Genomic DNA, 25,087 nt, shown 5'->3' with positions numbered 1-25,087 from the left:
CCTAAGCTTCTTCTCTCCCTCCCACTCTCTTACCCTCCAACCCTCCTTCCCTCTTTTCTTTTCTCCCTCCCTCCCGTTCTTGATGCTTATTATATACTAGACCTTCTGCTAGGCACATAGATATGTGTCATCGGAGAAGTTAGCGGCTACAGGGTCAGACCTAGATCACAGGTGCCCTAAATTCCATTTCCGGGGACTGTCCACCACTGTGGGATGGGAGTGCTGAAGCTGGTGACCTTCCTCAAATGCACTGTAGTACTTGTGAGCCAGGCATAGTCCTGGGCTGCTCTGTGAGGAGATGACCAGAGATGGCAGCAACTTCCGCCTAGAACTAGATAAGGGCTCCTGCCAGGTTTTCACTAGAGCTGGACCCAAGCCTCCTTTCTTTTTCCCTATCTACCCTTAAAAGGTTTAGAAACACGTAGATTTAAATACAGATTCAAATATAAATAATTTCAACTGTGTAGCACTGAGGAGTTAGTTCTCTGTGGGGTCTGTCTATATCCTCCCCACGTTTAGTATTGTTCTTTGTTTTCATTCATTCATTGATTCATTCTCATTCAATACATCCCTATTAATAGCTCACTGGGTGCCCTCTCTGACAAGTGGTAAGGTTGTAAAGAGAAACTTTGCAAATCCAAAACCCACTCTGAGCTTCAGTTTCCCCATTTGTAAAATAGGAGAGTCGATCCATTTTCTGCCTTTCTTGCAATAATATGGTGAGGGTAAACTAAAGGAATGAATGAAGGAGGATGCTTCTGCTCGGGTGCCAAATGAGCACAGTGCCTGCCCTATAGTAGCAAGGCAGCAACTACTTGTTGAATGAATAAATAAATGAATGAATGAATGTTGAAATAAATGCATTTCTTCTCCCTCCCTGTCATAGTCCCTCTGCTCCTGCGTTAACGCCATAGACAGGCCAGCAGAGCCAGCCTTGCAGCCTGAGATAAGGCCTTTGGCGGGTGTCTCCCCATCCCTCCCTGGAGTGGGTGTGGGGACAGAGAGGTGATGCCTGGTGCTGGTGGAACCACTGCACAGAGACGGACACAAGATGGGCTCTAAGTACCCACCATCTGTGCGGGGCTGCCTGCCCCTGTGGATCTTAACTGTGGAAGTGGCTCTCATTCTTGTCTTCTTCTTTTTCACCAAATATGAGAGTTCCTCAAAGAATCAGAAGGACCTCATGGGGACCTATGGAGGTGAGTGCTCAGAGGGGAGTGGCCACAGAAGCAAATAGCAGGGGCAGGGGAAGAGGTTTGTGGTCCCTCAGGAGCCTAGGTGTTCCTCTCCACAAAGTCTCTGAAGAAAGGGGTTCCCTCATCTCCTTCCATAGGTTGCACAAAGACCCAGCCAACAATGTAGGCTCTCCTTTAGGACCAGTGTGGGCATCACCTCTTCCATGAAGCCTTCCTTGATTTGTCAGGGCAGAATGAGGGGGCCTCCTTTTTTGTGTTCCCAGAGTTCCCTTTGCCAAATATTCTCCATAATTCTCTGTTTCTCTGCTTCTCCCCACTTTTTTCTCCTTAGCAGCAAGGAATTTCGCGTTGTTGATGGGTTGTTGTTCTTTTTTTTTAATCTTTTTTAATCTTTTGCTCATTTCTTTTTCATTTTATTTTTTAAATTTTTTATTGGGGAATATTGGGGAACAGTGTGTTTCTCCAGGTCCCATCAGCTCCACGTCATTGTCCTTCAATCTAGTTGTGGAGGGCACAGTTCACTGGCCCATGTGGGAATGAAACCAACAACCCTGTTTTTCAGAGCTCGTGCTCCAACCAACTGAATCATCCGGCTGCCCTCTCTTGCTCATTTTTGTACCAACCTTTTTTTAGAAGCTTTGGCCTATTGACCCTCTCCCACCCCAGCCTTCTAACTTAGGGGCTGAGTCGTCTGCATTCTGTCTGCAAATCCAGAGCCATCAGGTATGGCTGAAGGGGAGTGTAGGATGGTTGCTATTTTATACGTAGCTAGAAATATTCACGGACAGTGATGAGAACAACTGTAAATAAGACAGATGTCCACAGTGGTGTGGCTTTCGCTTTTTATAAAAATTGAGATAAGTTTTCAAACATCTCAGTGGACTGAGATATTGTTCATGATAATGGACGGGTCTCCTTGAGTGACATTCTTGAGACAAAGGTGACACTTGAGTACCTGCTGGTTCCTAAGTGATGTTAATTGACTAGTTAACTAGAAGCAAAGGGAAGCCACCTCTGGGCCCTCAGCAGTGGAAAGGAGGACTAAGAGATGAATAATGGGCTGGCCCAGAGGGGCCCTTGGCAGAAAGGCCAGGCCTGGGCACAATTTTAATTCCTTCCCATTTACTTTAGTTCTTTTCAATCCAATACAATGTAATCCAAGGCATTCATTCACTTATGCATTTAACCCTGTGTTATACCCTGTGTGGGATCCAGACACTTGCTAATTAGAGCTGATATTTATTGAGCACTTACTATATACCAAGCACTATTCTAAATGCTTTACATTGAACGCTTATATTAACCCTGTGAGATAGGTACTATTAAGATCTCTGTTTTTTTGTACAAGGAAATTAGGTGCATGGATGTTAAGTAGTCTGCCCAAAGTGGCTCATCTAGCAATAACATGGCACATTTAAATTTAGGCAGCCTGGTTTTAATTTCCATGCACTTAACCATTATGCTTTATGGCCCCATTTTATAGTGAGGTTGAGTCACTTGTCATATAACTAGTAAGCATAGGAACCAGTATTCCAACTTTGTAGACTGGCTCCAGGGTCCGTGTTCCTCCCCCCATGCTGTCCTGTTAACACAGATACAAATTGTCCTCAGACACTCACTTTATATGGAAGCACAGAGCAGGGCCCACAACCCAGGCAGGGCAGCTGGTGGTATCAGGGAAGGCTTCTCCACGGTGGTGACTGCCCAGCCAGGTCTTGGAGGCTCAGCAGGAGTTAACCATGTGAAAATGGAGGGTCAAGAGCACAGTAGGAACCATTGTGTACGCACTCATTGGTGCGGACCAGGCTAGGGTTTGACAATGCAGTGTTGTTAGAACATAAGGCGGGGTCAGGGCCTGGTGGACCCACTGGGTTGAGTAAGGAGTTTGACCTTCATTCTGCTGACCTAATAGGAAGCAGGAATGTGACAAGTTTGGGTTTGGGATATGGAGAAAGCCCTTCCAGGTCTGGCATAGGAAATGGGGGAACGGACATGAGTTCAGTGGGGGAGACCAGTGTGGAAGCTGTAGTGCAGTATGGACCAGAGGACCTCAGGCTTTTCAGATTGTGCATACCATTTTTCTAGCATAAACACCATATTTATATGTTATATGAGTACTCAAGTACCGCTGCGTGAATATACTTTATACATCACAATACATATGTACAAATTAGAAAATTCAAAAGAGATCAAAAATGAAATATATAATATTTTCCAATTACTGGTCATGATGGTGTCCGTCAATCTCGAGGCAAGGTCTATTGTTACCGTTAATGATAGTGGATGTAAATCAATCCCTCAGAGTCTTATTTTTAATTATTATTTTTTAAATTTTGTATTGAGGAATATTGGGGGACAGTGTGTTTCTCCAGGACCCATCAGCTCCAGGTTGTTGTCCTTCAAACTAGTTGTGGAGGGCGCAGCTCAGCTCCAAGTCCAGTCGCCGTTTTCAACCTTTAGTAGCAGGGAGCACAGCCCACCATCTCACGCGGGAATTGAGCCAGCAACCTTGTTATTGAGAGCTCGCGTTCTAACCAACTGAACCATCCTACCGCCCCCCTCAGAGTCTTCTTGATAATTTCAAATTATCTTGGTTGACATCTTGTCAGCTGATTAGACTGACTTTTTTTTTTAAACCTTGAATGTGACTGACAAAAAGTTTGCATAAGGAGACACACCACTCTGCCCTTTTTTTTGTATGCTTGGCTGTCATTATTATTTTGCCTTCCATCCATGTAAACTATAATAAGTTATTTAAACCAGTCAATTCTAAAAAGACACTTTTGAGACAATCAAAAAATCTGAATATAGCATGAAAATTATATGATATACAGGAATTACTAGTTTTATTAAGTGTGATAATAACACAGTGGAGTTTTTTAAGCCCTTATTTGTTAGAGAAGCATATTGAAATGGAATGATGTCTGGGGTCTGCTTTATGCCAAAAAGAAAGAAAGGAAGGGAGGGAGGGAGGGAGGGAGGGAGGGAGGGAGGGAGAGAGAGAGAGAGAGAGAGAGAGAGAGAGAGAGAGAGAGAGAGAGAAAGAAAGAAAGAAAGAAAGAAAGAAAGAAAGAAAGAAAGAAAGAAAGAAAGAAAGAAAGAAAGAAAAACAAGTGGACAAAGATAATAAAAACAAGATTGGTTCTGTATGACAATCAAGGCTGGGAATGGTATGTGAGGTTCACCATGCTACTTACTCTCTGTGTTTTTGCATACGCTTAACATTCTCCATAATAAAGAGTTAAATAATAATAATAATAATAATAAACCCTTCCATTAGTTGCAACATGGTGAATATGGAAAAACACACATCAACCCCTTCCCAGTGGCCCAATATTCCCTCAGGGCACGTTCCAAAGCTAGAACAGCTTCTAAATTGTCTGACAACTCGAGCAAGTGAGAGGAGGCTTCTGGGTTAATCTGTCTATTAAATACTTGCTGAGTTGCAAACTTCACCATGTGCCTTTAGAGGCAGAATAGCTTAGATCCGTGGTTCTCAAAGTGTGGTTCTCAGATCAGCTGCCTCAGCATCCCCTGGGAACTGGTTAGAAATGCAGGTTCCTGGGGCCCAGTCCATACCCACTGATCAGAAAGTCTAGGGGGGTGGTACAGGAATCTGTGTTTTACCAAGGCCTCTAAGTGACTCTAACACACACAAAAGTTTGAGAACGACTAGAGTTAGATTGATTCAAATCTTGACTGCTTCTCCTCCCCCCCTTTCTTCTACTTCCTCCCTCTCAGTTCAAGCTGTTGTTTCTCAGTCTAGTTGTGTAGGACACAGCTCCCTGGTCCATGCTGGTATTATGAGCCTTGCGCTCCCCCAGGCTGAGGGGGTTGGTCTAACCAGTCGTCGCCTGCTGCCAGGGCAGCCCGCTGATCTCCGTCTGGCTTCTTACAACAGCTCCAGGGAGAGCTGTTGTTCATAGTCTTAGCTGTAGAGGGCACAGCTCACTGGCCCACGTGGGAATTGAACCTGTGACCTCAGTGTTAAGAGAACGGCACTCCAACCATCTGAGCCACCGGGCCAGCCCAACTCTGCTTCTTCTTAGCTGTGAGACCTTGGGCAAATTACTCAACCTCTCTCTACCTACATTTCAACCTCTGTGACATGATGATAATTCTTATTTCATTAAGCTGTTGAAAGGACTGAAATAATTAACACATATAAAGACTGATACAAGTATTAGCTTTCATTATTAATAAACTTTAATTTCTCTCTCCTTTTTTTTTTTTTTTTTTTTTTTTTGAGTAAAAATAAGTAAAACTAGATAGAGGTGCTAATATCTTCTTCCAGCAGCCCCTATAGAATGTCTGGACCATCTTCTGAGGTGTGTGTTCCCTACTCTGATGACACTAGGCTGGATAACCTGTGATGGGACTAAATGGGCAGGGGGAAGCAGAGTCAGATTCAACAGGTATTTAGGAGATAAAATCAGCTGCACCAGTGAAAATAAGGAAGGAATCAAAGATGGCTTCAGATGTGTGATTTGGCAGATGAAGGTGTCAGTGGGAGGGGCAGGTTGTGGGCAAATGGGGAGGGGCAAGTTGTGGGCATATGTTCATTCTGGGTTTGTGATTGAGGTGCCTATGAGACACTTAGGGAAAGCAGAGTGTATCAGTTATCTATTGCTGCATAACAAACCACCCCTAAACTTGGTGGCTTAAAATAGCAACCATTTAATTTGTTTATGATCATGATCCTGGGATTCAGCACTTGGGCTGGGCTCAGCAATGTGGTTCTTCTGTTGATTTCACCTGGCATCTCCAACCTGAAAGTTTGACTGCAGCAGATGGCCTCAGATGGCCTCATTCACATGTCTGGCAGTTGGTGCTGGCTGGGAGCCAGCCCATGTGGTGCCAGCCGACTAGCCCAGACTTCTACACATGGCAGCAGAAGAGTTACCACAGTAACAGAGGGCAAAACCCAGTGTACAGGTACTTTTCAAGCCTCTGCTTGTATCATGTTTACTAATGCCCCACTGGCCAAAGTAAATACAAGGCCCAACCCAGGTGGGAGGGGTCTATACTGGAAGGCATGATTCACTGGGGGCATTGCCATAACAATCTATCACAGAGCCTGCTCTAAGGCTGCCAGATTGGGGGACTAGCCTGGGCCCTGCACTGTGACTACCACCCAGTTCCCCCCTATATTCCTCAGAAGCAGGGAGAGAGCTACTGAAAGGTGAGAGGGGCTTTGCCAGCGACACATAAATGCCCCCAAATCCTGGTGCCTTCCACATCTTAGCCTTGGCTGCCCCTTTGATTGGGAAATCTCTTTCACTTCCCAGGCTGCTACAGGGGTGGGGTGGGAGTAGAGGCCGTGGGGAGGGGAAGGAATCGTGGGGCTCCATGGATGGTCCTAGTCTGGGGCTGCAGAGGTCTTTGCAGTCAGCAGTGGGGAGCACAGTGTGGTGGTCAAGACTAGAGCCTGAGGGCAGAAGCTGGGCCTGGCTTCAGAGCTGATGGTACTGAAGTGTTTGTGAGCCAGAGCAAGTGGCAGAGGGGAGTGGAAACACAGAGCTAGAACCACAGGGACAGCCAGGCCCAAAGAGGGGGGAACAGTCTTGCCCAAAGTCACACAGCTGACAAGTGGTAGGCATGGGATAATAATTATTAATGCTCATTATGCACCCAATGCTAGTCTGAGTGATTTGCATGAGCCAACAAGCTTAATGCTCACAGCAATTCTCCAAGCAGATACCATTGTTTTATACCCATTTTACAGATTAGGAAGCTCAGACACAGAGGTAGAGCCAGGCTGTGAACTCTGACAACCTTACTCAAAGGCTCACACTCTTCACCATTAAACTATATATATGGAGAGTCAAGATGGTGTAGTGCTTAAATCCAGAGAGTCAATATTCAGATCTTCCACCACCATTTGCTACCGTTTCCCTGAAAATAAGGGACAAATAAGACCCGGTATTATATTATATTATATTATATTATATTATATTATATTATATTATATTATATTATATTATATTATACCTGGTCTTATATTATAGTAAAATAAAACCAGGTCTCATATTAATTTTTGCTCCAAAAGACTCATTAGATCTGATTGTCCGGCTAGGTCTTGTTTTCAGGGAAACAAGGTATGTGTGTGACCTTGGCTAGTTACATCACCTCTCTGTGCCTTCCTTTCCCCATCTGAAAAACAGGGATAAGAATAGTACCTACTGCATAAGGTTGCTGCAGGTTAAGGCTGTAAGGCACTTAGAACAGAGCCTAGTATGTGGAGGGCTCCATATATATACCTGCTGTTACAAGGATGGTACTTATTGCCTCATCTCATGCTGCTGGGCTCCCAGGTTAGACTTTCTTTCTCCAAGTCATGGGGCTTTCGTAAACATCCCCTGAGGGCCTGCCTTAGACTGTAAAATTCCCCACTGGGGCCCAGTCATTGGGGCCCCTGTCGCACATCCACTCCTTATCACCCCTGAACAGCTTAGAGTCATTAGCTTATCAGACCAGTGGCTGACGCAGGGGCCCTGAGATGTAGAGGCTGACACCAGTGGGAATGCCCTCAGCTGGGACACAGCCCTGAAGTGGGAGTCCAGGCAGTGAGGCTTGAAGGAGCAGGTGTGGGCCTGGGGCATTGGGAGGCGGGGAGAGGAAGTGGGAGGGTGCAGGGGGTGAGAGAAGAGGGGCCTGAAATAAAATGTTATTCACTGGCCAGTATGGGGTGAATGGGCTCTGTCAAAACCTCCCAGAATCTGCCACCCTAACTTCATCCCCCTGGTTCCTCTCAGGAACAGTGTGGGGCCTTGGGGAGGAAGGCCCTGAGCTCCGGTACCTGGCATCAGGGAAGGCAGCTGTGCCTGATAAAGCCCCCACCCAAGATCTTCTGACTTTCTAATCTTTAGGGCCCCACCTCTGCCATAATCCTGGTAACCCTCCTTGCCCCAACTAAGTATCCCCACCTTGGAATATGCCAGGGCAGTGAGGTCCTTAGAAAATTTCAAGTCCAACTTGCATGTGTTACAGATAAGGAAACTGAGGCCCAAAGAGGGCAAGGGACTTGCCTAAGTTCCCTTAGCAAGGCGAGGGCAAACAAGAACAACAGACAGTCTAGCCTGTGGAAGGATACTACCAGGATTTCAGAGCTTGGCTCTGCTGCTGGCATGCTGTGTGGCCTTGAGGAAGTCGCAGGCTCTCTCTGGTCCCCTTCTGTAAAAGGAGAGGACAGCAGAAGTGTCTCCCTACTTGTAGAATCTTCAGTAAGTCTGAACCCTCTGCCTATAGTGTTGCTCCAAAATGGCAGATGTGTTTTTTTTAAACAGATGTATTTAATAGAAGATTGAATATCTAAAGTGGAGTGTGCAGTGTCCACAGATCCCACCACTCCCAAGTATGCATTGCACCCTTCTTACACATAGTTTCCTGCATGGCTTCTGAAGGAACTTGAGCAATCCCAAGAGGAACCGCTATACAAAATGTGCCCAGCCCACCCCCATTCCTAAGAGGATGCAAGCAAGAGACTGAGACACTGCCTGCACCCACCACCTCCCTCAGGTCAGAGAAGAAGGTACTGGAAGCTGAATCCTCCTGAATGCTCATTTCCCCACGTACTCCCCCAAACCTCAGATCCCATGGAGGTCCTGGGGTCAGGGGTCTCCTACATCCCAGTGTTGTCAGATTGATCTGGGAACATTAGCACCTACTCAAGACCCTAGGTATGTGTGTTTTCAATGAAAGTGGATTTAAATGTACCTCGAAGGGGCTTTCTGAGACTTTGCAGAGTTCTGGCTATGAGCGCTTCTCATTGTTATCAGAGCCAGGGGCTGGAGACCAGTGGAGACCAGGTGAATTCTTACTGCTGTGATGGTGATGATGATGGTGATGATGAATAGCCACCATTTGCTGAGCCACATGCCAGGCACTGTGGCAAGCACTTGAACAAAACATTACTTCCTTCAGATCTCCCAGCATCCTCTGGTGGAGGTGAGGACACAAATAACTGCCATGATTTAGCTGATGAGGAAAGTAAATAACCTACAAGGCTACAGGGCTATGAGGTTGAAATATATAAATTGCCATTTTTATAGGTCAAAAATGGTCAAATGTTGGCAATTTAGTACGGCTTAACCTAATAGGGAATGACAGAGCTGGAATCAAACATAACTGTCTAAACTTGAAGCTGGTGCTACTTTCCTTTTATTAAAAAAGTTGTTCAAATATATGGTGATGGAAGAACTGACTCTGGGTGGTGAACACACAATGGGATTTATAGATGATGGAATACAGCATTGTACACCTGAAATCTATGTAATTTTACTAACAATTGTCACCCCAATAAATTTAAAAAATAAATTTAAAAATAAATTTAAAAATAAATTTAAAAATAAATTTAAAAAAGAATTAAAAAAAAAAAAAGTTGTTTACTATCTACAACCAGTTGTAGAAAATTCAAACACCAAAAATCTTAAAAAAGTAAAACTGTCCCAAACCAGAGATAATATTCACAGGGGAAAAAATTCCTTCAAATTCTCTCTCTCCGGGCAGTTATACATATGTAAAAATACCGTGTTTCCCTGAAAATAAGACCTATACTGGAAAATAAACTCGAGCATGATTTTTCAGCATGGCATCCCCTGAACATAAGCCCTAATGCGTCTTCTGGAGTAAAAATTAATAGACCCAGTCTTATTTTCGGGGAAACACGGTAGCTGGTGTTGGTTGATAAAATAGTCTTTACTATTCTTAGTGATTCTGTGCACTATACCACTGGATTCTGGCAACCTGACAAGGGTGGTATGATTATTTTCCTCATTTAACAGATGGTAAAACTAACAGGGCACGTGGTGCTGTAGTTAAGGGACAGGCTTCACAGCAGACCATCTAGGTTTAAATCTTGGCTCTACCTGCTGGGGTAAGTTCCTTAACTCCTCTGTGCCTCAGTTTTCATATCTATAAAATGGAGATAACAGCACCCATCTTGAAGGTGGGTGAATTAAATGAAATAGTCTATGTAAAATGATTAAGACAGTGTTGGTACACGGTGACCACTTAATAAATCTAGGTTGTTATTAAAGCTCAGAGACATTAAATATTAGATTAAGACCACATAGCTGGAAAGTGCCAGAGACCTTGATTTGAACCCAAGCTTGTCTAGTTCTGGAGCTCAAGCTGCTAACCATTTTTCAAGCCTAGAATTAAATCGAAGAGTCCACCCTTTTTCTTCCGCTGGACCTCTCCCTAACATTAGGTATATCTCTTGCACTCACCTACCACCACAGCAGCCCCTCCACCGGGTCTGAGGTTGGAAAGTTGTGGGTCACCCACATGGTCCTGATGCTTTCTGCTGGCCCACCAGGTCCCTCTCAGCAGGTGGCAAAGGGAGAGAACTGATTTCTGTGAAGATAATTTGGTTCTGGCCAACAGAACCTCTGGGCCTGCTTCTGCTCCCTCTTTTCTGCATGACCTGAGCCAAGCCTCTGGCTTCTGTAGCCTTATTTTCTCATGTGCATCATCGGGAAGTTGAATTTGATCCTCAACAGCAGCAATAATTACCTTTATTGAGTGTCAGCTACTTGCCAAGCACTGGTCCTAATGCTCTACACTTGCTCATATCACTATATTTAATAATAACAATAATTGCTACTTTTCCTGAGTATTCACCATGGGCCCTGCCTTTGTGCTTAACTAGCATTAGCTCATCTAATCCTTACCTGTATAGTATGCATATACTACCCCCATTACTCAGATGAGAAAACTGAGGCTCAAACCTGACCAAGTACTTTCAAATGATCTCTATTGTCCCTTCCAGCTGGCATTCCGTAAAACTCTAATGTCATGCAACCCTCTACCTTGTCTGCTTTTCTTCCTCCTCCTCAACATACCCTCCTTTAGCCATCTTCCAAGATGTTACCGTCATGGCGGCCCTCGGCTTGGGCTTCCTCACCTCGTCTTTGTGGAAACATGGCTGGAGCAGCGTGGCCTTCAACCTCTTCATGCTGGCCCTCGGGGTGCAGTGGGCAGTACTGCTGGATGGCTTCCTGAACGAGTCCTTCTCAGGGACTGTGGTCATCAATCTGCCCAGGTAACTCGGTTGGCTACTGGATCACTTTTGGGTCCTTGAGAGTAGGGGGCCCAAGAAGGTGGGTACTAGAAAAGCCAGATGTCCCCTTCTCTTTTTAGCACCGAAGCCATGTAATATTTAGGACATACTTGTACTGACATATTATTCATTGTTTATTTGAAATTCAAATTTAATCGGGCATCCTATATTTTATCTGTCAACCCTAGGCCCAGATCTACACCTCTCCTTAAGTCCTTTCTCTATTATTGAGTATGATTTTGTAAAGTTATCCAATCAATATGGATTTAATGAAAAATTAATAGAGATTAGACAAAAAGAAATAGAAATGTCACATTCAAGAGAGACAGTCTCTTGAAAAGAAAGACATACTCTTAGTCCTCAAATGCTGGTAGACAAGAAATAGCCGTGTCTTTACTTTCTTTAAATTAATTTTGGTCCATTGAGGTGCATTTATCTGAAATTCTAAGAACTAGCAAAATTAACCCACGTTGCTAGAAGTCAGAATAATTGTTACCTGGGGAAGGCAGGAGTTATTAATTAGGAAGGGGCACAAAAGAAAGTTGTGGGATGCAGTAAATGTTCTCTATGTTATCCTGGGTGATGGTTACACAATGGTATATATATATATATATATATATATATATATATATATATATATATATATATATATATATATATATATTGCTGTGCGTGATATTTGTGTTGTTTTTTTTTTAAAGACACTAGCGCTTGTTGACAGGAGGAACTAGGTAAAATTTTTCCTTAAAAATTGTTTTTTTGGTTTTACCCAACTCTGAATCTCTGTCATGCCCAGATGATAGTAAATCCTATTTCAGGCATCTTGGGGAACCTGTCACTTCTTAAGGCCACTCCATCCTCCCCTCTAAGACCCTGCTGGGCACTGCTGTTGCACATCTCTCCATGAGCCAGGCACTACGCCAGGTGCTTCACAAACATTTTGTGTAATTCTTCCAGTAGGGGTCTAACCTGGTATACGGGCAAGGAAACAGAGGCTCAGAGACACTTGCCTAGGCTCACACAGCTCAGTGGTAGAAATGACTTTAGCTTTATGTATGCCTTCTAGCATACTCCAAATAGTTATGATATGAAACACAGTCTAGTCAACTCCCTACTGGTCCTGGAAAAAAAAATCTCCACATTTTTTCTCCTAAAACGTTTTAGAGCTAATCCTTGTGGGAATTCAATAACTCCAGTAACTCCATGGGAAGTGATCAAGGGCAATCTGGGGACTCTGACAGTGGTGGCCCTGGTCTGGCATTTCTGCTGCCTTGGCATAAGGTCACACAAGCCTTCATCCTCCTGTGCGTCAGTCTCCGGGCATCTCTGAGCTGTTCCCTCTTCTGACATCCTAACTGCGGGGACCTGTTTGTTCTTGGCTCAATCCAGGGAGACCGAAAAAGTCATTTGCAGCCTGAGTGAACTCCCCTGCCCAGCCTCTGACCACTTGGATCCTCCCAGCTGTGACCCCTTCCTGGGACTGGCATCACAGATCTGAACAATGGGCACCTTCCTGACCATCGCAGCTGGGTTGGGCTGGTGGGCAGTGCCCAGGCCGGGCCCCCAGACTAGCACTCTCTTTCTCCCGGAACCTTACTCACTCCGTGCTACCTGACTTGGCACTGAATCGTTCTGCCTTGAGTCACCCATGACCAGTTCCTTTAGGGCAGGGACCTGTCTTATTCAGCTTTGTCCTTTGTTTTCCTCACATAGTAAGGACTTTGTATGGTTACTGGAACAGAAACGAAAATAAAAAGAATCCTAAAAGTTGTGATTATTTTTAACACCATATTTTTGAAAGGCCCAGGAGGGCTCCCCCTAGAAGATCATCACAATAACCAACCCTGTTATTGTGCTTGACATATTAACTCACTTTGCCCTCACAAATACCTCCATAGACCTTGCCTCTACCTAATAGACAGAACACTGAGGCATAGAGTGGTTAAGTTAATTTGCCCGACAGCACACAGCCAGCAAGTGGCTGAGTCAGGATTCCAACTTAGGCAGCCTCAACACAGACTGCGCTCCTAACCACTGTACTTCACTGTCTCAACACCTTCCTAGCCCCAACTGGCCCCTGAGGTCTGAAATCCTACCAGTGGCACACATCTGTTTCAGTTATGCCTTTGCCTATTAAATGAGCACTCTCTCGAAAGACATAACACAGTCAGCCACAGCGAAACATTGAGTAACCCCCTACGCTAAATAATTCCTGGTCCCTGTGGGACTCCTTCCCATGCCCTTTGCCTTCTGACCTTCCCTCTGAAGTCCTTGAGCCTTAAGCAGGATGCTTCGTCGGCAACAAACACTGGGGAGGCTGTGTCCAGCCTTCAGAGCACAGGCTTTGGATCTAGGCCAGCTAGGTTTGACCCTCACGTTTGTCATTAACTAGCTGTGTGGCAATTGCCAAAAATATCTTCTCTTCTAGTGTCGATGTCCTCTTTTGTAAAATGGAGGTACTGAATGGTACCCTAGCACCATTTACAGAGGGTTACTTGGAAGATTAAAATTTAAATGAGGTGACATAGTTGCAAGCCTGTTATACATGATGCTATAAATTATTATTATTGTGGTGGTGGTGGTGGTTGTAGTATCATCATCATCATCAACTCCCAGGGGGAGGAGGGGATCGCAGAGCAACGTGCCCAGAGGAGGGTGGGTTGGTTTACTCAGTGACACCTTCCCCAGGTAGCCTTCCCTGATGAGTCCAGTCCACACAGTTCTCTCCCTCTAGTGAATCCCTCTAGCCTCATTATATCACGGATAGTGATATCAAGGCTCATGATGTCAGCCCTGTCCCCCCAGCTGAATCCCAAGTGCCTCGAAAACAAAAATTGTTTTCTTCTCCTAAATCCCCACATTGAGCTTGCTCATTTGTCAAGGGAGGGAAAGAATCAATAATAGCGCTGATAGTCCCGGCTTCTTTTCCTGGGTTACGTCTTTGTGCTGTCACGGTGCTCGACACACATGCACGAATATTCCTTCTAATCCCCACAGCGCTGCCTTGAGATAATTGTATATTCATTCTTATCCACAGATGGAGAAACAGGCTCAGAGAGATTAAATAGCTCCTCAAGTGGAAAAGCTGAGACTGGCTTGTTCTATTTCCAAACCCCGTCTCTCCACTACCAGGGAGAGATGAGGGTGGCGGGTGGGCTGGTAGGTGAACAGCGCCCTCTATTGAGCATCTGTGAGTGATGACGGCAGAAGAGAAGAGGCCATGGGCAGAATCCCGGTTGTCAGATCCCAGAAGGAGACTCTGAGGGAACATTGCTGTGAGAACCTCAGAGCAAACTAAGTATGGATGAGTGTGTACAGATTAATTCCTAGGAGTGTAAATGCCACCCTAACGGGGGAAAGGGACGAAGGAGACCCCAGGCTGGGCATCATCAGTCCCCATGGAGGTAGAGATCTTGTCTTCTTCTTCTCCTTCTGTGTCCCCCGTTTCTTGAACAGTGCCTGGCAGACAGTAGGCCCTCAACAAGTGTTTGCTAAATCAGTGAATGAATGAATGAATGAGAGGCATCCTTCTTCGTCATCCCTGTCTCGTCCTCTCTCCCCAGTATTCAACAGGCCACCATGAGTGCTATGTCTGTGCTGATCTCAGTGGGTGCCGTCCTGGGGAAGATCAACCTGGGGCAGCTGGTGTTGATGACGCTGATGGAGGTGACAGCCTTTGGCGTCATGAGGATGGTCAGCAAACTAATGCTCTACGTGAGTCATGGTGCTATGAGGAAATGGAAGGGGAGGGTGCCACCTCCATTTGGAGACTTCTGCGATTTATTAAAAAAAAAAAAAAAAAAGACAGGCCCAAAAGGGGTTACAAAGTGTGGTCTATACTAAATGTTTAAACATAGCAAATGAATGCCTTTAACTCCCAAAATATAATACTGCAGGAATCACAAGATAATTATGGGATGTATAAAAAGATAATTAATTCCCAGGGCCTCATTGGCTATGGTCCAGCAAGCTGCATGGCCAGTGTCTGCTTTCAAACCAGTGAGCATGTGTCACTAACTGTACATGTGACGTCATTGGCGGAGGTTGTCAAAAGTCTAAGCCTGAGGCCAGCTGTGAAGGTGATGCCATGCCCAATGGCTCTTCCAGCTCCTCTGCTGTAGCCGTGACCTTGTGGTCAGGTACAATTAAGTAAGATAAGAGCTGATCACAGATAAGAAAGCTGATGCCCAGAAAGGGGAAGTGATTGCCTAAGATCACAGAGCAAGATAATGGCATTTGTCTCATTACTGAGGATGTTAACTCTGATCACTTGTTAAGTAGGGTCACGGATGGACACTTGTCGCATTAGGGAGACCACCTCAGGCATGATATGGATGCCTGATCACTGCACTGTACACCTGAAGCTGAAGCTGAACAATAATGAATGTCAACTACAATTTTATATGTATATATATGTGTGTATATACATATATATATATATATATGGTTACAAGAAGTGGAGTACAGCATTAGGAATAGAGACAGTGGAAATGTAATGGCCATATGCAATGTCATAGGGGTAATAGATGGGGGGAAAGGGGTTATCACTGTGTGAGGGATCTAAATGATAAATGTCTAACAATTACATTGTTTTGTACACCTGAAACTAATTTAAAAAAAAGAAGGTTATTAATAATTTGGGGTAACAGTGAGCGTGGCTTAAACCGTCAGTGAGGTGTGGTGGTAAAAATTCTGCCAATTCTGGACATTTTTTGAAGGCACAGTTGATAGGATTTAGGGGTAGCCCACTACGTGAATTATTAAGGATCAGTAAATTTGATATTCATAAAGCAAAATTAGCATATATCTAGAATTTACTAAAGACTTCAGTTTGGTGTCATGAAAAGCTTAACTTTTTTATGTTGCAAAGTTTATATCACTCATCTCTCCATGAAATTCTGCTGAAAAGTAGGAAGCAGTGGGGGGTGGGGGAGATGGCCATGTAGCTTTTGGCCCCACCTAAGTGGACCTCAGCCAAAAGCATTTAAGGGCTACTGATAAGACCAACCAGCAACCTCCCTGGAATAAACACTCACCTACTCAGGGGGCTCCTCTGAAAGGGGAACTGCTGGGTTGGGTAAGTTCAGAACCCTCATGACTTCCAGCCACATCTCCTACACAAAGCTCAGAGCTTTCTCCAAGGAACATCGGGATTTGCCAGTGGGCAAAAAGGGCACTGACACTCGCTGGCTTTTGTTGCAGACGGAAGACCACACAAGTATGATGCACATCTACGTGTTTGCAGCCTGTTTTGGGATGAGTGTGGCCGGGTGCTTGTCAAGGCCTCTGCCCGAGGGAGCGAAGAAGAAAGATCAGATGGCCACGAGCCCCAGTTTGTTTGCCATGCTGGGTAAGGACAAGGTGGGTGGGTGGTTTCATACCTGAGTGAGCAAGAGGCTCCAAAACATTCTGCATAAAATCTCCTTTCCGGGTGGCCAGTTAGCTTGGTTGATTATGAGCGTGGTCCTAATAACACCAAGGTTGCCAGTTTGATAGCCGCATGGGCCACTGTGAGCTGCGCCCTCCTTTAAAAAAAAAAAAAAAGAAAGAAAGAAAGAAAAAGAAAATCTCCTTTCCCGACCTGCCCTGGGCGTCTGAAGTCCCTCTATAATGACTCATTTCCTTAAGTGGTGTTTGATGAATTCACACCTTTGAATGAAGCCTTCCCCTCTAGGGAACCTCTCTTCATTCATATCCAAAGGAGAGGAGAGACCATTACATTTGAGTTTAAATAAGTGTATCCAATCGGTTTGTCCTCAACTTAAAGGAGAGTATTGGAGGAGTGATAAAAGTAGGGCCCTGGGGTGGAGGAATGAAAAGGGGTGGGAAGAAAAGTTATAATGGTATATTTTGAAAAGCTGTGTGAAAATGATAAACTCAGGCTGTTGGGAGAGGCTTAGAGGAAGTGAGGCAGTGGGCTGGCCAGCAGGTAACTGAATGCCAGGCCATGGGGCTGAATGAAAGAGGCATGTTGATTCTTTTTTTAAATAAGCCTATGGCCATCACCGGCCAGAGTCAGGAGGCCTGGAATTTGGTGATTTCAAGTCTCAGAGCCTTAGTTTCCTTGCCTGTGAAATATGTTAGCTGGACCGTACCAACCTGAGATTTCAGAAAGGACACATGACTTGCCCAAAGTCACATAGCTAGAAAATAACTGAGCTGAGACTTGCCCGCTCCACAGAGGCTCAGGCTTTGTAGCAGCAGTGCTGGTTCTGCCAGTGACTCTCTCTGGCCCCCAGGCACCCTCTTCCTGTGGATGTTCTGGCCAAGTTTCAACTCTGCTCTGCTGTCCTCCCTGAAGAAAAGGAAGCTTGCCGTGTTCAACACCTACTATGCTCTTGCAGTCAGCGCAGTGACAGCCATCTCCATGTCAGCCTTGGCTCATCCCCAAGGGAAGATCAACATGGTGAGGAGGGGGGCTGCCCTTTGGGGGACACACATATTCACGTCTCCCCTCCCCCCATCCCGCGCCAGCCCCATGGCTCAGGAACGAGCTTGCTGAGTGATCAAGCCTTGTCCAAAGTTTCGTGGAGCATAAGGAAGAGTGCTAGGTTGTTAAAATGGGCACTGGAACTGAGAAGACTGGGAAATGATCAAAGGCTTACTGGGGGGAGTCATTTAGTCCATCAGCATTGATGAACTCAGTGTCTGCTAAGTTTGAACTCGTGTCTGCTAGTTACCAAAGCCAGCGACTCTGAGCAACAGTCAGCGTAGAAAAAGTAGAATAGCATTAGTCAGCCTTTCCCCTTTCCCTAATACATTTTTATTACTTATTTATTTAATGGGAGGCACATCTCACACAAGAGCGTGAACACCCAATCATCAATCATCACACTTTCCCTAATAAATCTGAAGATGGGGATGATCAGGATCAGAAGTGAAGAAATATATCACCCTAGCCCTGTTCCCTTGGTCAAGCCACTTACATTTTTGAACCTCGATTGCCTTATAGGTGAAGTGGGAATTAATAGATAACGCACGTAAAGTGCTTCATGTAGAATAAGCGCTGGGCAAACGTTAGCTGCTATGATCAATGGAGCCAGGAGGTTGTGTGTGAATTCTGGGGGGAGAGAGAGGTGAAGAGTGTAGCACTAAAGACAAAACAGGTTCCAGCGATGGTCAGGGCATGGAGTCAGCCAACCAGAAGTGGTGGGGAAACGTCTACACAGTGAGGCCTGGAGAAGAGAGAATGTGGCCATGGGTGATGGTTAACAGTACAAAGGGGAGGTATGTGTCCCTACAGGTGAACTCCATGGTGACTCAGAGTCTAGGATCAGATAAGGTGGAGACATCCAGGGAGGCAGGTTTGGCTATCAGGTCAGGGAAGCCCAGAAGCCGGTCCAGGGGCGCAGAGCTCCTAGACCTGGTTAGAGTTGAAGGGGGCAGGGGTAAGTGTATAAGAGCACGGCAAGGCCCAGTTCTGGCAGAGACGTGACCCAGGAACACAGGCCAGCTTATTGGGTCCAGTCATACAGGGTGGTATAGGTTACAAAGTAGCCCATCATCATCATCATAACAATAATAATGACTTATATTTATTGGGCGTTTACTCATGTTCGATGCCAGGCACTGGAGCTAAGGGTTTTACATGTGGTAACTCATTTAATTCTTACAATACCCTATATCAAGCAGGTATAATCGAAAGCCCATTCTTCTGGTGGAAAAGTTGAATCACTGAGCTGTTAGGTGCCCAAGGACACATCACGAATGAGTGTCAAGGTGGCTGGATGCTGAGTAACTGTGTTTTCAAGCTGATTTCCCTAAATGTCTCCCAATCAGGGTGACTGCTCCCTGAACCTGAGAAGTCCGGTGAGATAAGAGCCTTGATAAGGGCTGGATAATCTCAACAGAGGGGAGGGGATGATTTCAAGATCAGCGAAGCAGGGAAGACATTACAGTGTTGCCTTGCTACCAGCTTGCTGAGTAACTTCGGGCAACATGCTGTCCTCTGTGCCTCGCTCCATTCACCCACGAGCTATTTCTTTGCAGGCTCATATCCACAATGCAGTACTGGCAGGAGGTGTGGCTGTGAGCGCCCCGTGCTACCAGATCCAAACTCCTTTTGTTGCCATGGTGCTGGGCCTTATAGCTGGGCTAATCTCCATCGCGGGAGCGAAATGCCTGCCGGTAAGGAGCTGGGCAACTAACACCCTCTGTTTGGCTTAGGTCAGCAGGACCCTGGAACCATAATAGGCCATCGTGTGTTGCCATGGGCTGAGCTAGGCAGGCGTTGGCACCTTCTCACGTTGGCTTCAAAGCCAAACTGCCCAGGTTGGATGATGTATTTGTTGGGGTCTGGGGAGCAAGTAACAGAACCCATTCAAGCTTGCTCAGGCATAAAGGGGAATTTGTTATAAGGCTCCTGGGATGTCACAGAACCCAAGGACAGCTGGCACCAGGGACAAAAATGATGCGGATGTGGGGAGCCCAAGAAGTCCCTGCTCTTCTTCTTTCTTTGCTTTTCCTGAGTATCTGCTTTATTCTCACTCTGTAGACTTTCTCCCTCTTCTCCTACTCCTACTCCACATGGTGGAATGTAGTCTCTCTCTTCAAGGAAGCAGCTGGGTGGACTCTCTTGACTCCAATTCCAAGTTCTCTGGAGAAAGGGTTCATTGGTCTAATTTGGATAACATGCCCACCTTTGGCTGAGATGGGGGTGCGGCAGGTTATACATACATAGCTGCTGCCCATGACCATGTGAATGGGGGTGGGAAGGTCAGAACCCAGAAGAAAGATGTTGGGTTGATAATCTAGGTCATGTCCACTTATGATTGTTTAGTTTTTCTAAGTGGATAGATTTTTCTTCCTTCAATATTCAACAGGTACAGATAATACCAGAATACTTCATTATAGCCAATTTGTTATAACACACTTCTAAAAGAAATATTTAGGAACAGCACATCTTCATAGCTTTGAAGGCTTGGTGGGGGAGAAAGGAGTACACATTTGGGTGGCACAGGAAGCTGAATTGGGTGAACAGTGGATATTCAGGGAGAGTTTCAACCCCAAATCAGGAAGAACTTACCAACAATTTGATTTGACCAAAGATAGGGCAGTCTGCTTTTCACTTTGCAATGGGAACAGATGTCTTTTATTTCCTCTGGCTTGGAGGCCGTAATGATGAAAAGAGGACGTGCACAGCAAAAGGTGCATAACAAGTTATCACGCTTAGTCCATCGCTTTCTCTGTGCCTCAGTTTCCTTGACTCTATCACTGGGAGAAGGATTCAAAGATGATTGATTGATTGATTGATTGATTGATTGATTGATTGATTCATTCATTCATTCATTCATTCATTCATTCATTCATCACACATGCTTTCACATTTCTCCTGCTTCCCAAGCTGTAGTGTAATGGGGGAAATGGACAAATAAACACAACTCCGTGTGATAACTGATCCAGGAGCACATCTAAGCTACCCTGTGACGGGTCAGGAAATGCTTCCCAAAGCAGCTGAGTGTTGACAGATCACTAATATTGGCCAGGCAAAGAAGTGGGAAATGTATTTCAGGCAGAAGGAACAATGTGTTCAAAGGCTCAATGGTGAGAAGAGCATATGGCTTAGCCAGGAAACTGAGAGACACTCTCATGGCTGAAGCATTGGGTTCACCTGGGAGTGTGATGGGACCAGAATCTTGAGAGCAGGTGCTCAGGTATGTATCCTGAGCTAGTTGAGGAATCTGGGTTTTTATTCTGGAGACAATAAGGAGTCTAAGGCGAGAACTAACATGATCTTATTGCATTTGAATCTACATCTGTTAGCCCATGGCCATCTAGGTGGCTAAGTGGTGAGGTGGAAGGAGAACTGAATGGGAGTCTTCAGGTGTGATCAGATTCTTTTCTTCTGACTTATTCTAAACAGCTCTGTTGTCTTTGGGATGGTAGTTAAGTTTGGGCTAGACCAGTGGGTCTCAATCACCTCTTGGGGACATTTGACAACATCTGGAGACAATTTTGGTTGACACACTGGGTTGGGGGTGCTACTGACATGTAGAGGGTACAGGCCAGGGGTGCTCCTAAGCATCCTGCAATGTGCAGGGCAGCCCCCCTCACAACACAGAATTATAGCCCAAAATGTGGGTAGTGCCTGGGCTGGACCCTTGCTTCTCAAAGTGTGGTCTATGGGCCAGCAGCACTGCCATCCCCTGGGACTTGGTTAGAAAAGCAGAATCTTCAGCCCCAGACCCACAATATCTGGCTCTGTCGTTGAACAAGCTCCCCAGGTGATGTGAGCGCATGTTCAAGTCTTCTTTAGGTGAACCCTAAAGCCTATCCCCTTTTGGTGGCCCTGGGTGCCAAAGATCTGTGAAAAGGGTGAGTAGAGAATGTCAGTGTCACATGTCGATCTGCTTATAATGACATTTCTCCCCAGGTGTGTTTTAGCCATATGCTGGGGACCCATGACTCCTGCGGCGTGCACTACACCTTTGGCTTGCCGGGTCTGCTCGGAGGTGTCACCAATATCCTGCTGCTGATGCATCACACGAACTGGATCAAGCAGCCCATGTGGGTCACTTGTCTTACTCCCTTAACACCCCCACCCACCTCAGGAAGAAATGTACCCAGAGCCCTTAGCTGGGGTGTGTGCATTCAGGGCCAGGCACTCATAGGCCTCAGCAAATATTTTTTGGCCAGTTTATTCAGAAATTCTGCCCAACCCCTAACTTGTATGGAGTCATCACCTCTCCAGGCCACTTCTTTCCAAAGGTGACAGCCTAGGTGCAAGGTAAAGGTGGATAGCCCTGAGGACCCCCAAAAGCAGACAGAACAGGGCAGTCAAGCCCAAGCCAGTTGAGTCCAATTTTCAACCGCTGATAGTTTAGGTCATGGTGAAGAGTGTGGCGAGGAGTCAGACCAGTCAGACCTCTTACTAGCTGGGCATGCCACCTAGCCCCTCTCAACCTTGATCGCCCAATTGTAAATGAAGGTAACGCTCATACCTCCCCTCACGGGGTTGTTGGAGGCTACATGAGGCCAGACACCATGTGGTTAAAAGGATTTAATAATTTAATATAGGAAAATGCCAGGCACAGCCTATCCCTGAGGCCCAGAGAGGGAAGGGGCTTGGCTGAGGTTTCGCGGTGAGGTGGGAATGTTGACCTTGGACCAGAGTCAGGTCCTGTGCCCCCCAGACAATGACAGCAATAATCAATTTGATGTACTAGAGCCCTGGCTGGCCATTACCTCCTGGAGGTTGTGTAACATCTTCTGGACGTGGCTCACATAAAATGAAAGAGTGACTTGGACATGATATAGGGATAGATCTTTTCCCAGATGAAACTGATACAGTGATAATAATATTACTGATGACAATCACTACTGTTTATTGACTGCTTTCTAAGTGTTAGGCATTATGTCCAATCATCCACTGCAAGCACCCTGTGAGTATGTTATCATACGCCAAGAAGTGATACTTAGGGGGAATTACCTGCCCAAGACAGACAAAGGTCACATTTACCAGTCGTGTGACCTTAGGCATGGTCCTCTTTTTAAATCTCAGTTTTCTATCTGTCAAATGGGATTATAAGATCTGCACTGTCGGGGGTGGCCGGTTAGCTCAGTTGGTTGGAGTGTGGTGCTGATGGCACCAAGTTTGCGGGTTCGATCCCTGCATGGGCCACTGTGAGCTACGCCTTCCTTAAAAAAAAAAAAAGAAAAAAGAAAAGATCTGCATTGTGGAGGTGCTGTGAAGATTCAGCAACATAAAGCATTAAAGGGCTCAGGACAGCGCTTGACGTGGAGTAAACACCCAACACACGGCCTCTTTCTTTATGATGATTATTGATGCTGCTGCTTCCATAGGAGGAGCATCTATAGCCCAAGACAGGACTTAGCTGCAAGTCAGAACACTTCATGTGAAATGTGGATCAGCTGCTTTATTAGCTTGGTGTCATTGGGCAAGCGGGTTGACTTTCATTCCTTCCACAAACCATATTTGCCAATTTCCTAACCATATTTGCTGTCCTATTCAGGGCAGCAAATGTGAATGAGTCAGGCGCTGTGCTCCGAGCCTGGATGAAGACACATTTAAAGAACATTGAATCACACAGCGCAGAGGCTCTTTTTCCATTCTCATTCAATCCTTTGATTCTATCAGGGAGAAAGTCTCCCCTTGGTGCCCAGTGTCTGCACCCTTCGGACACTTGCTGACCTGACTTTCAGTTTGCATGACAGCAGAAGAAGCCCGAGGATGAGAGACTTGGCCAGGCTGCAACATCTGGGGGAGATTTTAGTAGCATTTTGTTTTTATTATATTTCTTTTTAGTTACCTCTCATTTCTCTTCCACTTAAGCTAGTGACACAAAGTTTCCTTTTAAATACATTTATTTAACTTAAAAAAAAATCTATTTAAAGAAAAATATTTTTAAAAACAGTATTCCTGGAATGCCGATTTGGCCAAATTTGTGCTGAAATCTGGAAAAGATCTAGCCAGACTTTGTAGACAGACCTGCCTGGTTTGAATCCCAAAAGCCACCCATGCCAAGCCACGTGACACTGGAACCCTTGGTTCACTTTCCTAACCTGGACCTCCCCATTTGTGAAATCGGGACCCTAATAGCTCACTCACAGGGCTGCTGTGAGGATCACAATGAGATCAGATGATAAAGCATCAAGCTGAGGGGCCTGGCACGGGAAGCCCACCTTGCGTGGACACTGTCGTTATGGTGATTTCTATTTCATCCATTTCTGCTTTCAGAAGGCAGCAGGATAGAGAGAATTGTGGGTTGTCACTCAGCAGATCTGGGTTTCGCTTCTATCCTGCCACCTAATATTACCTTAAGAAAAACCATTTTTGTAGTTTTTTTACATCCAGAAAAGTGCAAACCTCATAAGGTACCACTTGATGAATTCTCTGACCTGCACCTGTGACACTCTGTGTCCCATCCCAGGGTAACCACTAATCTGACTTCTAATAGCATTGATCAGTTTTGTCTGCTTTTCTCTTCTATACACATGGACTCATAGGAAATTCATGTTCTCGTGTGCCTGGTTTCTTTTACTTAACATCATAGTCGTGAGATTCACCCGTGTTGTTGAGTATCTCTGTAGATTGTTCATTTTCGTTGTTCATTTTCAGTGTTGAACTGTGCTTGGGTTTAATTTATAAAGGTGACTGAGTGACATGGAGAAGTCAGTGCCATTGAAAGTAAAGTTTATTGTTACTCACAGTTCCCCTGGAAATGAGAGGCAAACATACCAGGCAAGCCCACATGAAGGGACCAGGCAGTAGAGAGAGAGGGGGCCTGAGACTGCCTTTAGGACTATAGTGGTGAGGGAGTAACGAGGTGGGGACATCCCCTATTAGGCAGGAAGTGAAAACACATATGTTAGAGTTTGTGGTTGGGGGGGTTATAATATGAGTTTTGCGCTCCCATGAAAGCTGACTTGCAAAAGAGAGGGGTAAACAACTTGGGCCATTAGTTTGGCGCTGTGATAAATGAGTACCAAGTAGACAAATTATAGAGTCTAAGAAAATACAGTTGAAACAAGTGTTCTGTTATGTGAACACAGCACATTTTATTGATCCATTATTGATGAGCATTTGGGTACTCTCTAGGTTGGAGCTATTATGCACATTCTAGTATTGATGTTATACACATTCTAATGCTTTTTAGGGGGAAACATAGAAATGCACTTCTGGTGAATATATGCCCAGAAGTGGAATGCTTGGATCATAAGTATTCATATATCCACTTTAGTGGATGCTACCAGTTTTGCACTGTGGTTTGCACCAATCCATATACAAGAGTTCCCTTTACCCCATGCATTCTCTAATACGCCACAGTTTCCTTCTTTTTAATTTTAGCCATTTAGGCATCAAACTGAT

The 25,087-nt window shown here is 45.3% G+C and overlaps 1 protein-coding gene across 1 annotated transcript in view; it reads left to right on the top strand.

Annotated features, from left to right (window-relative positions):
- Positions 1–987: 987 nt before the first annotated feature.
- RHCE (Rh blood group CcEe antigens) overlaps positions 988–25,087 on the top strand; it is a 33,009-nt gene continuing 8,909 nt past the window's right edge. The window contains exons 1-7 of the mRNA XM_088790559.1: positions 988–1,199; positions 11,052–11,241; positions 14,823–14,973; positions 16,462–16,609; positions 17,499–17,665; positions 19,249–19,386; positions 21,632–21,765. Of these exons, the coding sequence (XP_088646685.1) occupies positions 1,052–1,199; positions 11,052–11,241; positions 14,823–14,973; positions 16,462–16,609; positions 17,499–17,665; positions 19,249–19,386; positions 21,632–21,765 (1,076 nt within the window). The 5' untranslated portion in view covers positions 988–1,051. The remainder of the gene's footprint in view (positions 1,200–11,051; positions 11,242–14,822; positions 14,974–16,461; positions 16,610–17,498; positions 17,666–19,248; positions 19,387–21,631; positions 21,766–25,087) is intronic.

This window comes from Rhinolophus sinicus, chromosome 14 (assembly GCF_057876585.1).
Source record: "Rhinolophus sinicus isolate RSI-liver-muscle chromosome 14, RSI-T2T, whole genome shotgun sequence".
Taxonomy (NCBI): domain Eukaryota; kingdom Metazoa; phylum Chordata; class Mammalia; order Chiroptera; family Rhinolophidae; genus Rhinolophus; species Rhinolophus sinicus.
Note: the sequence above shows the minus strand (reverse complement) of the source record. Positions and strands in the feature narration are given on the sequence as shown.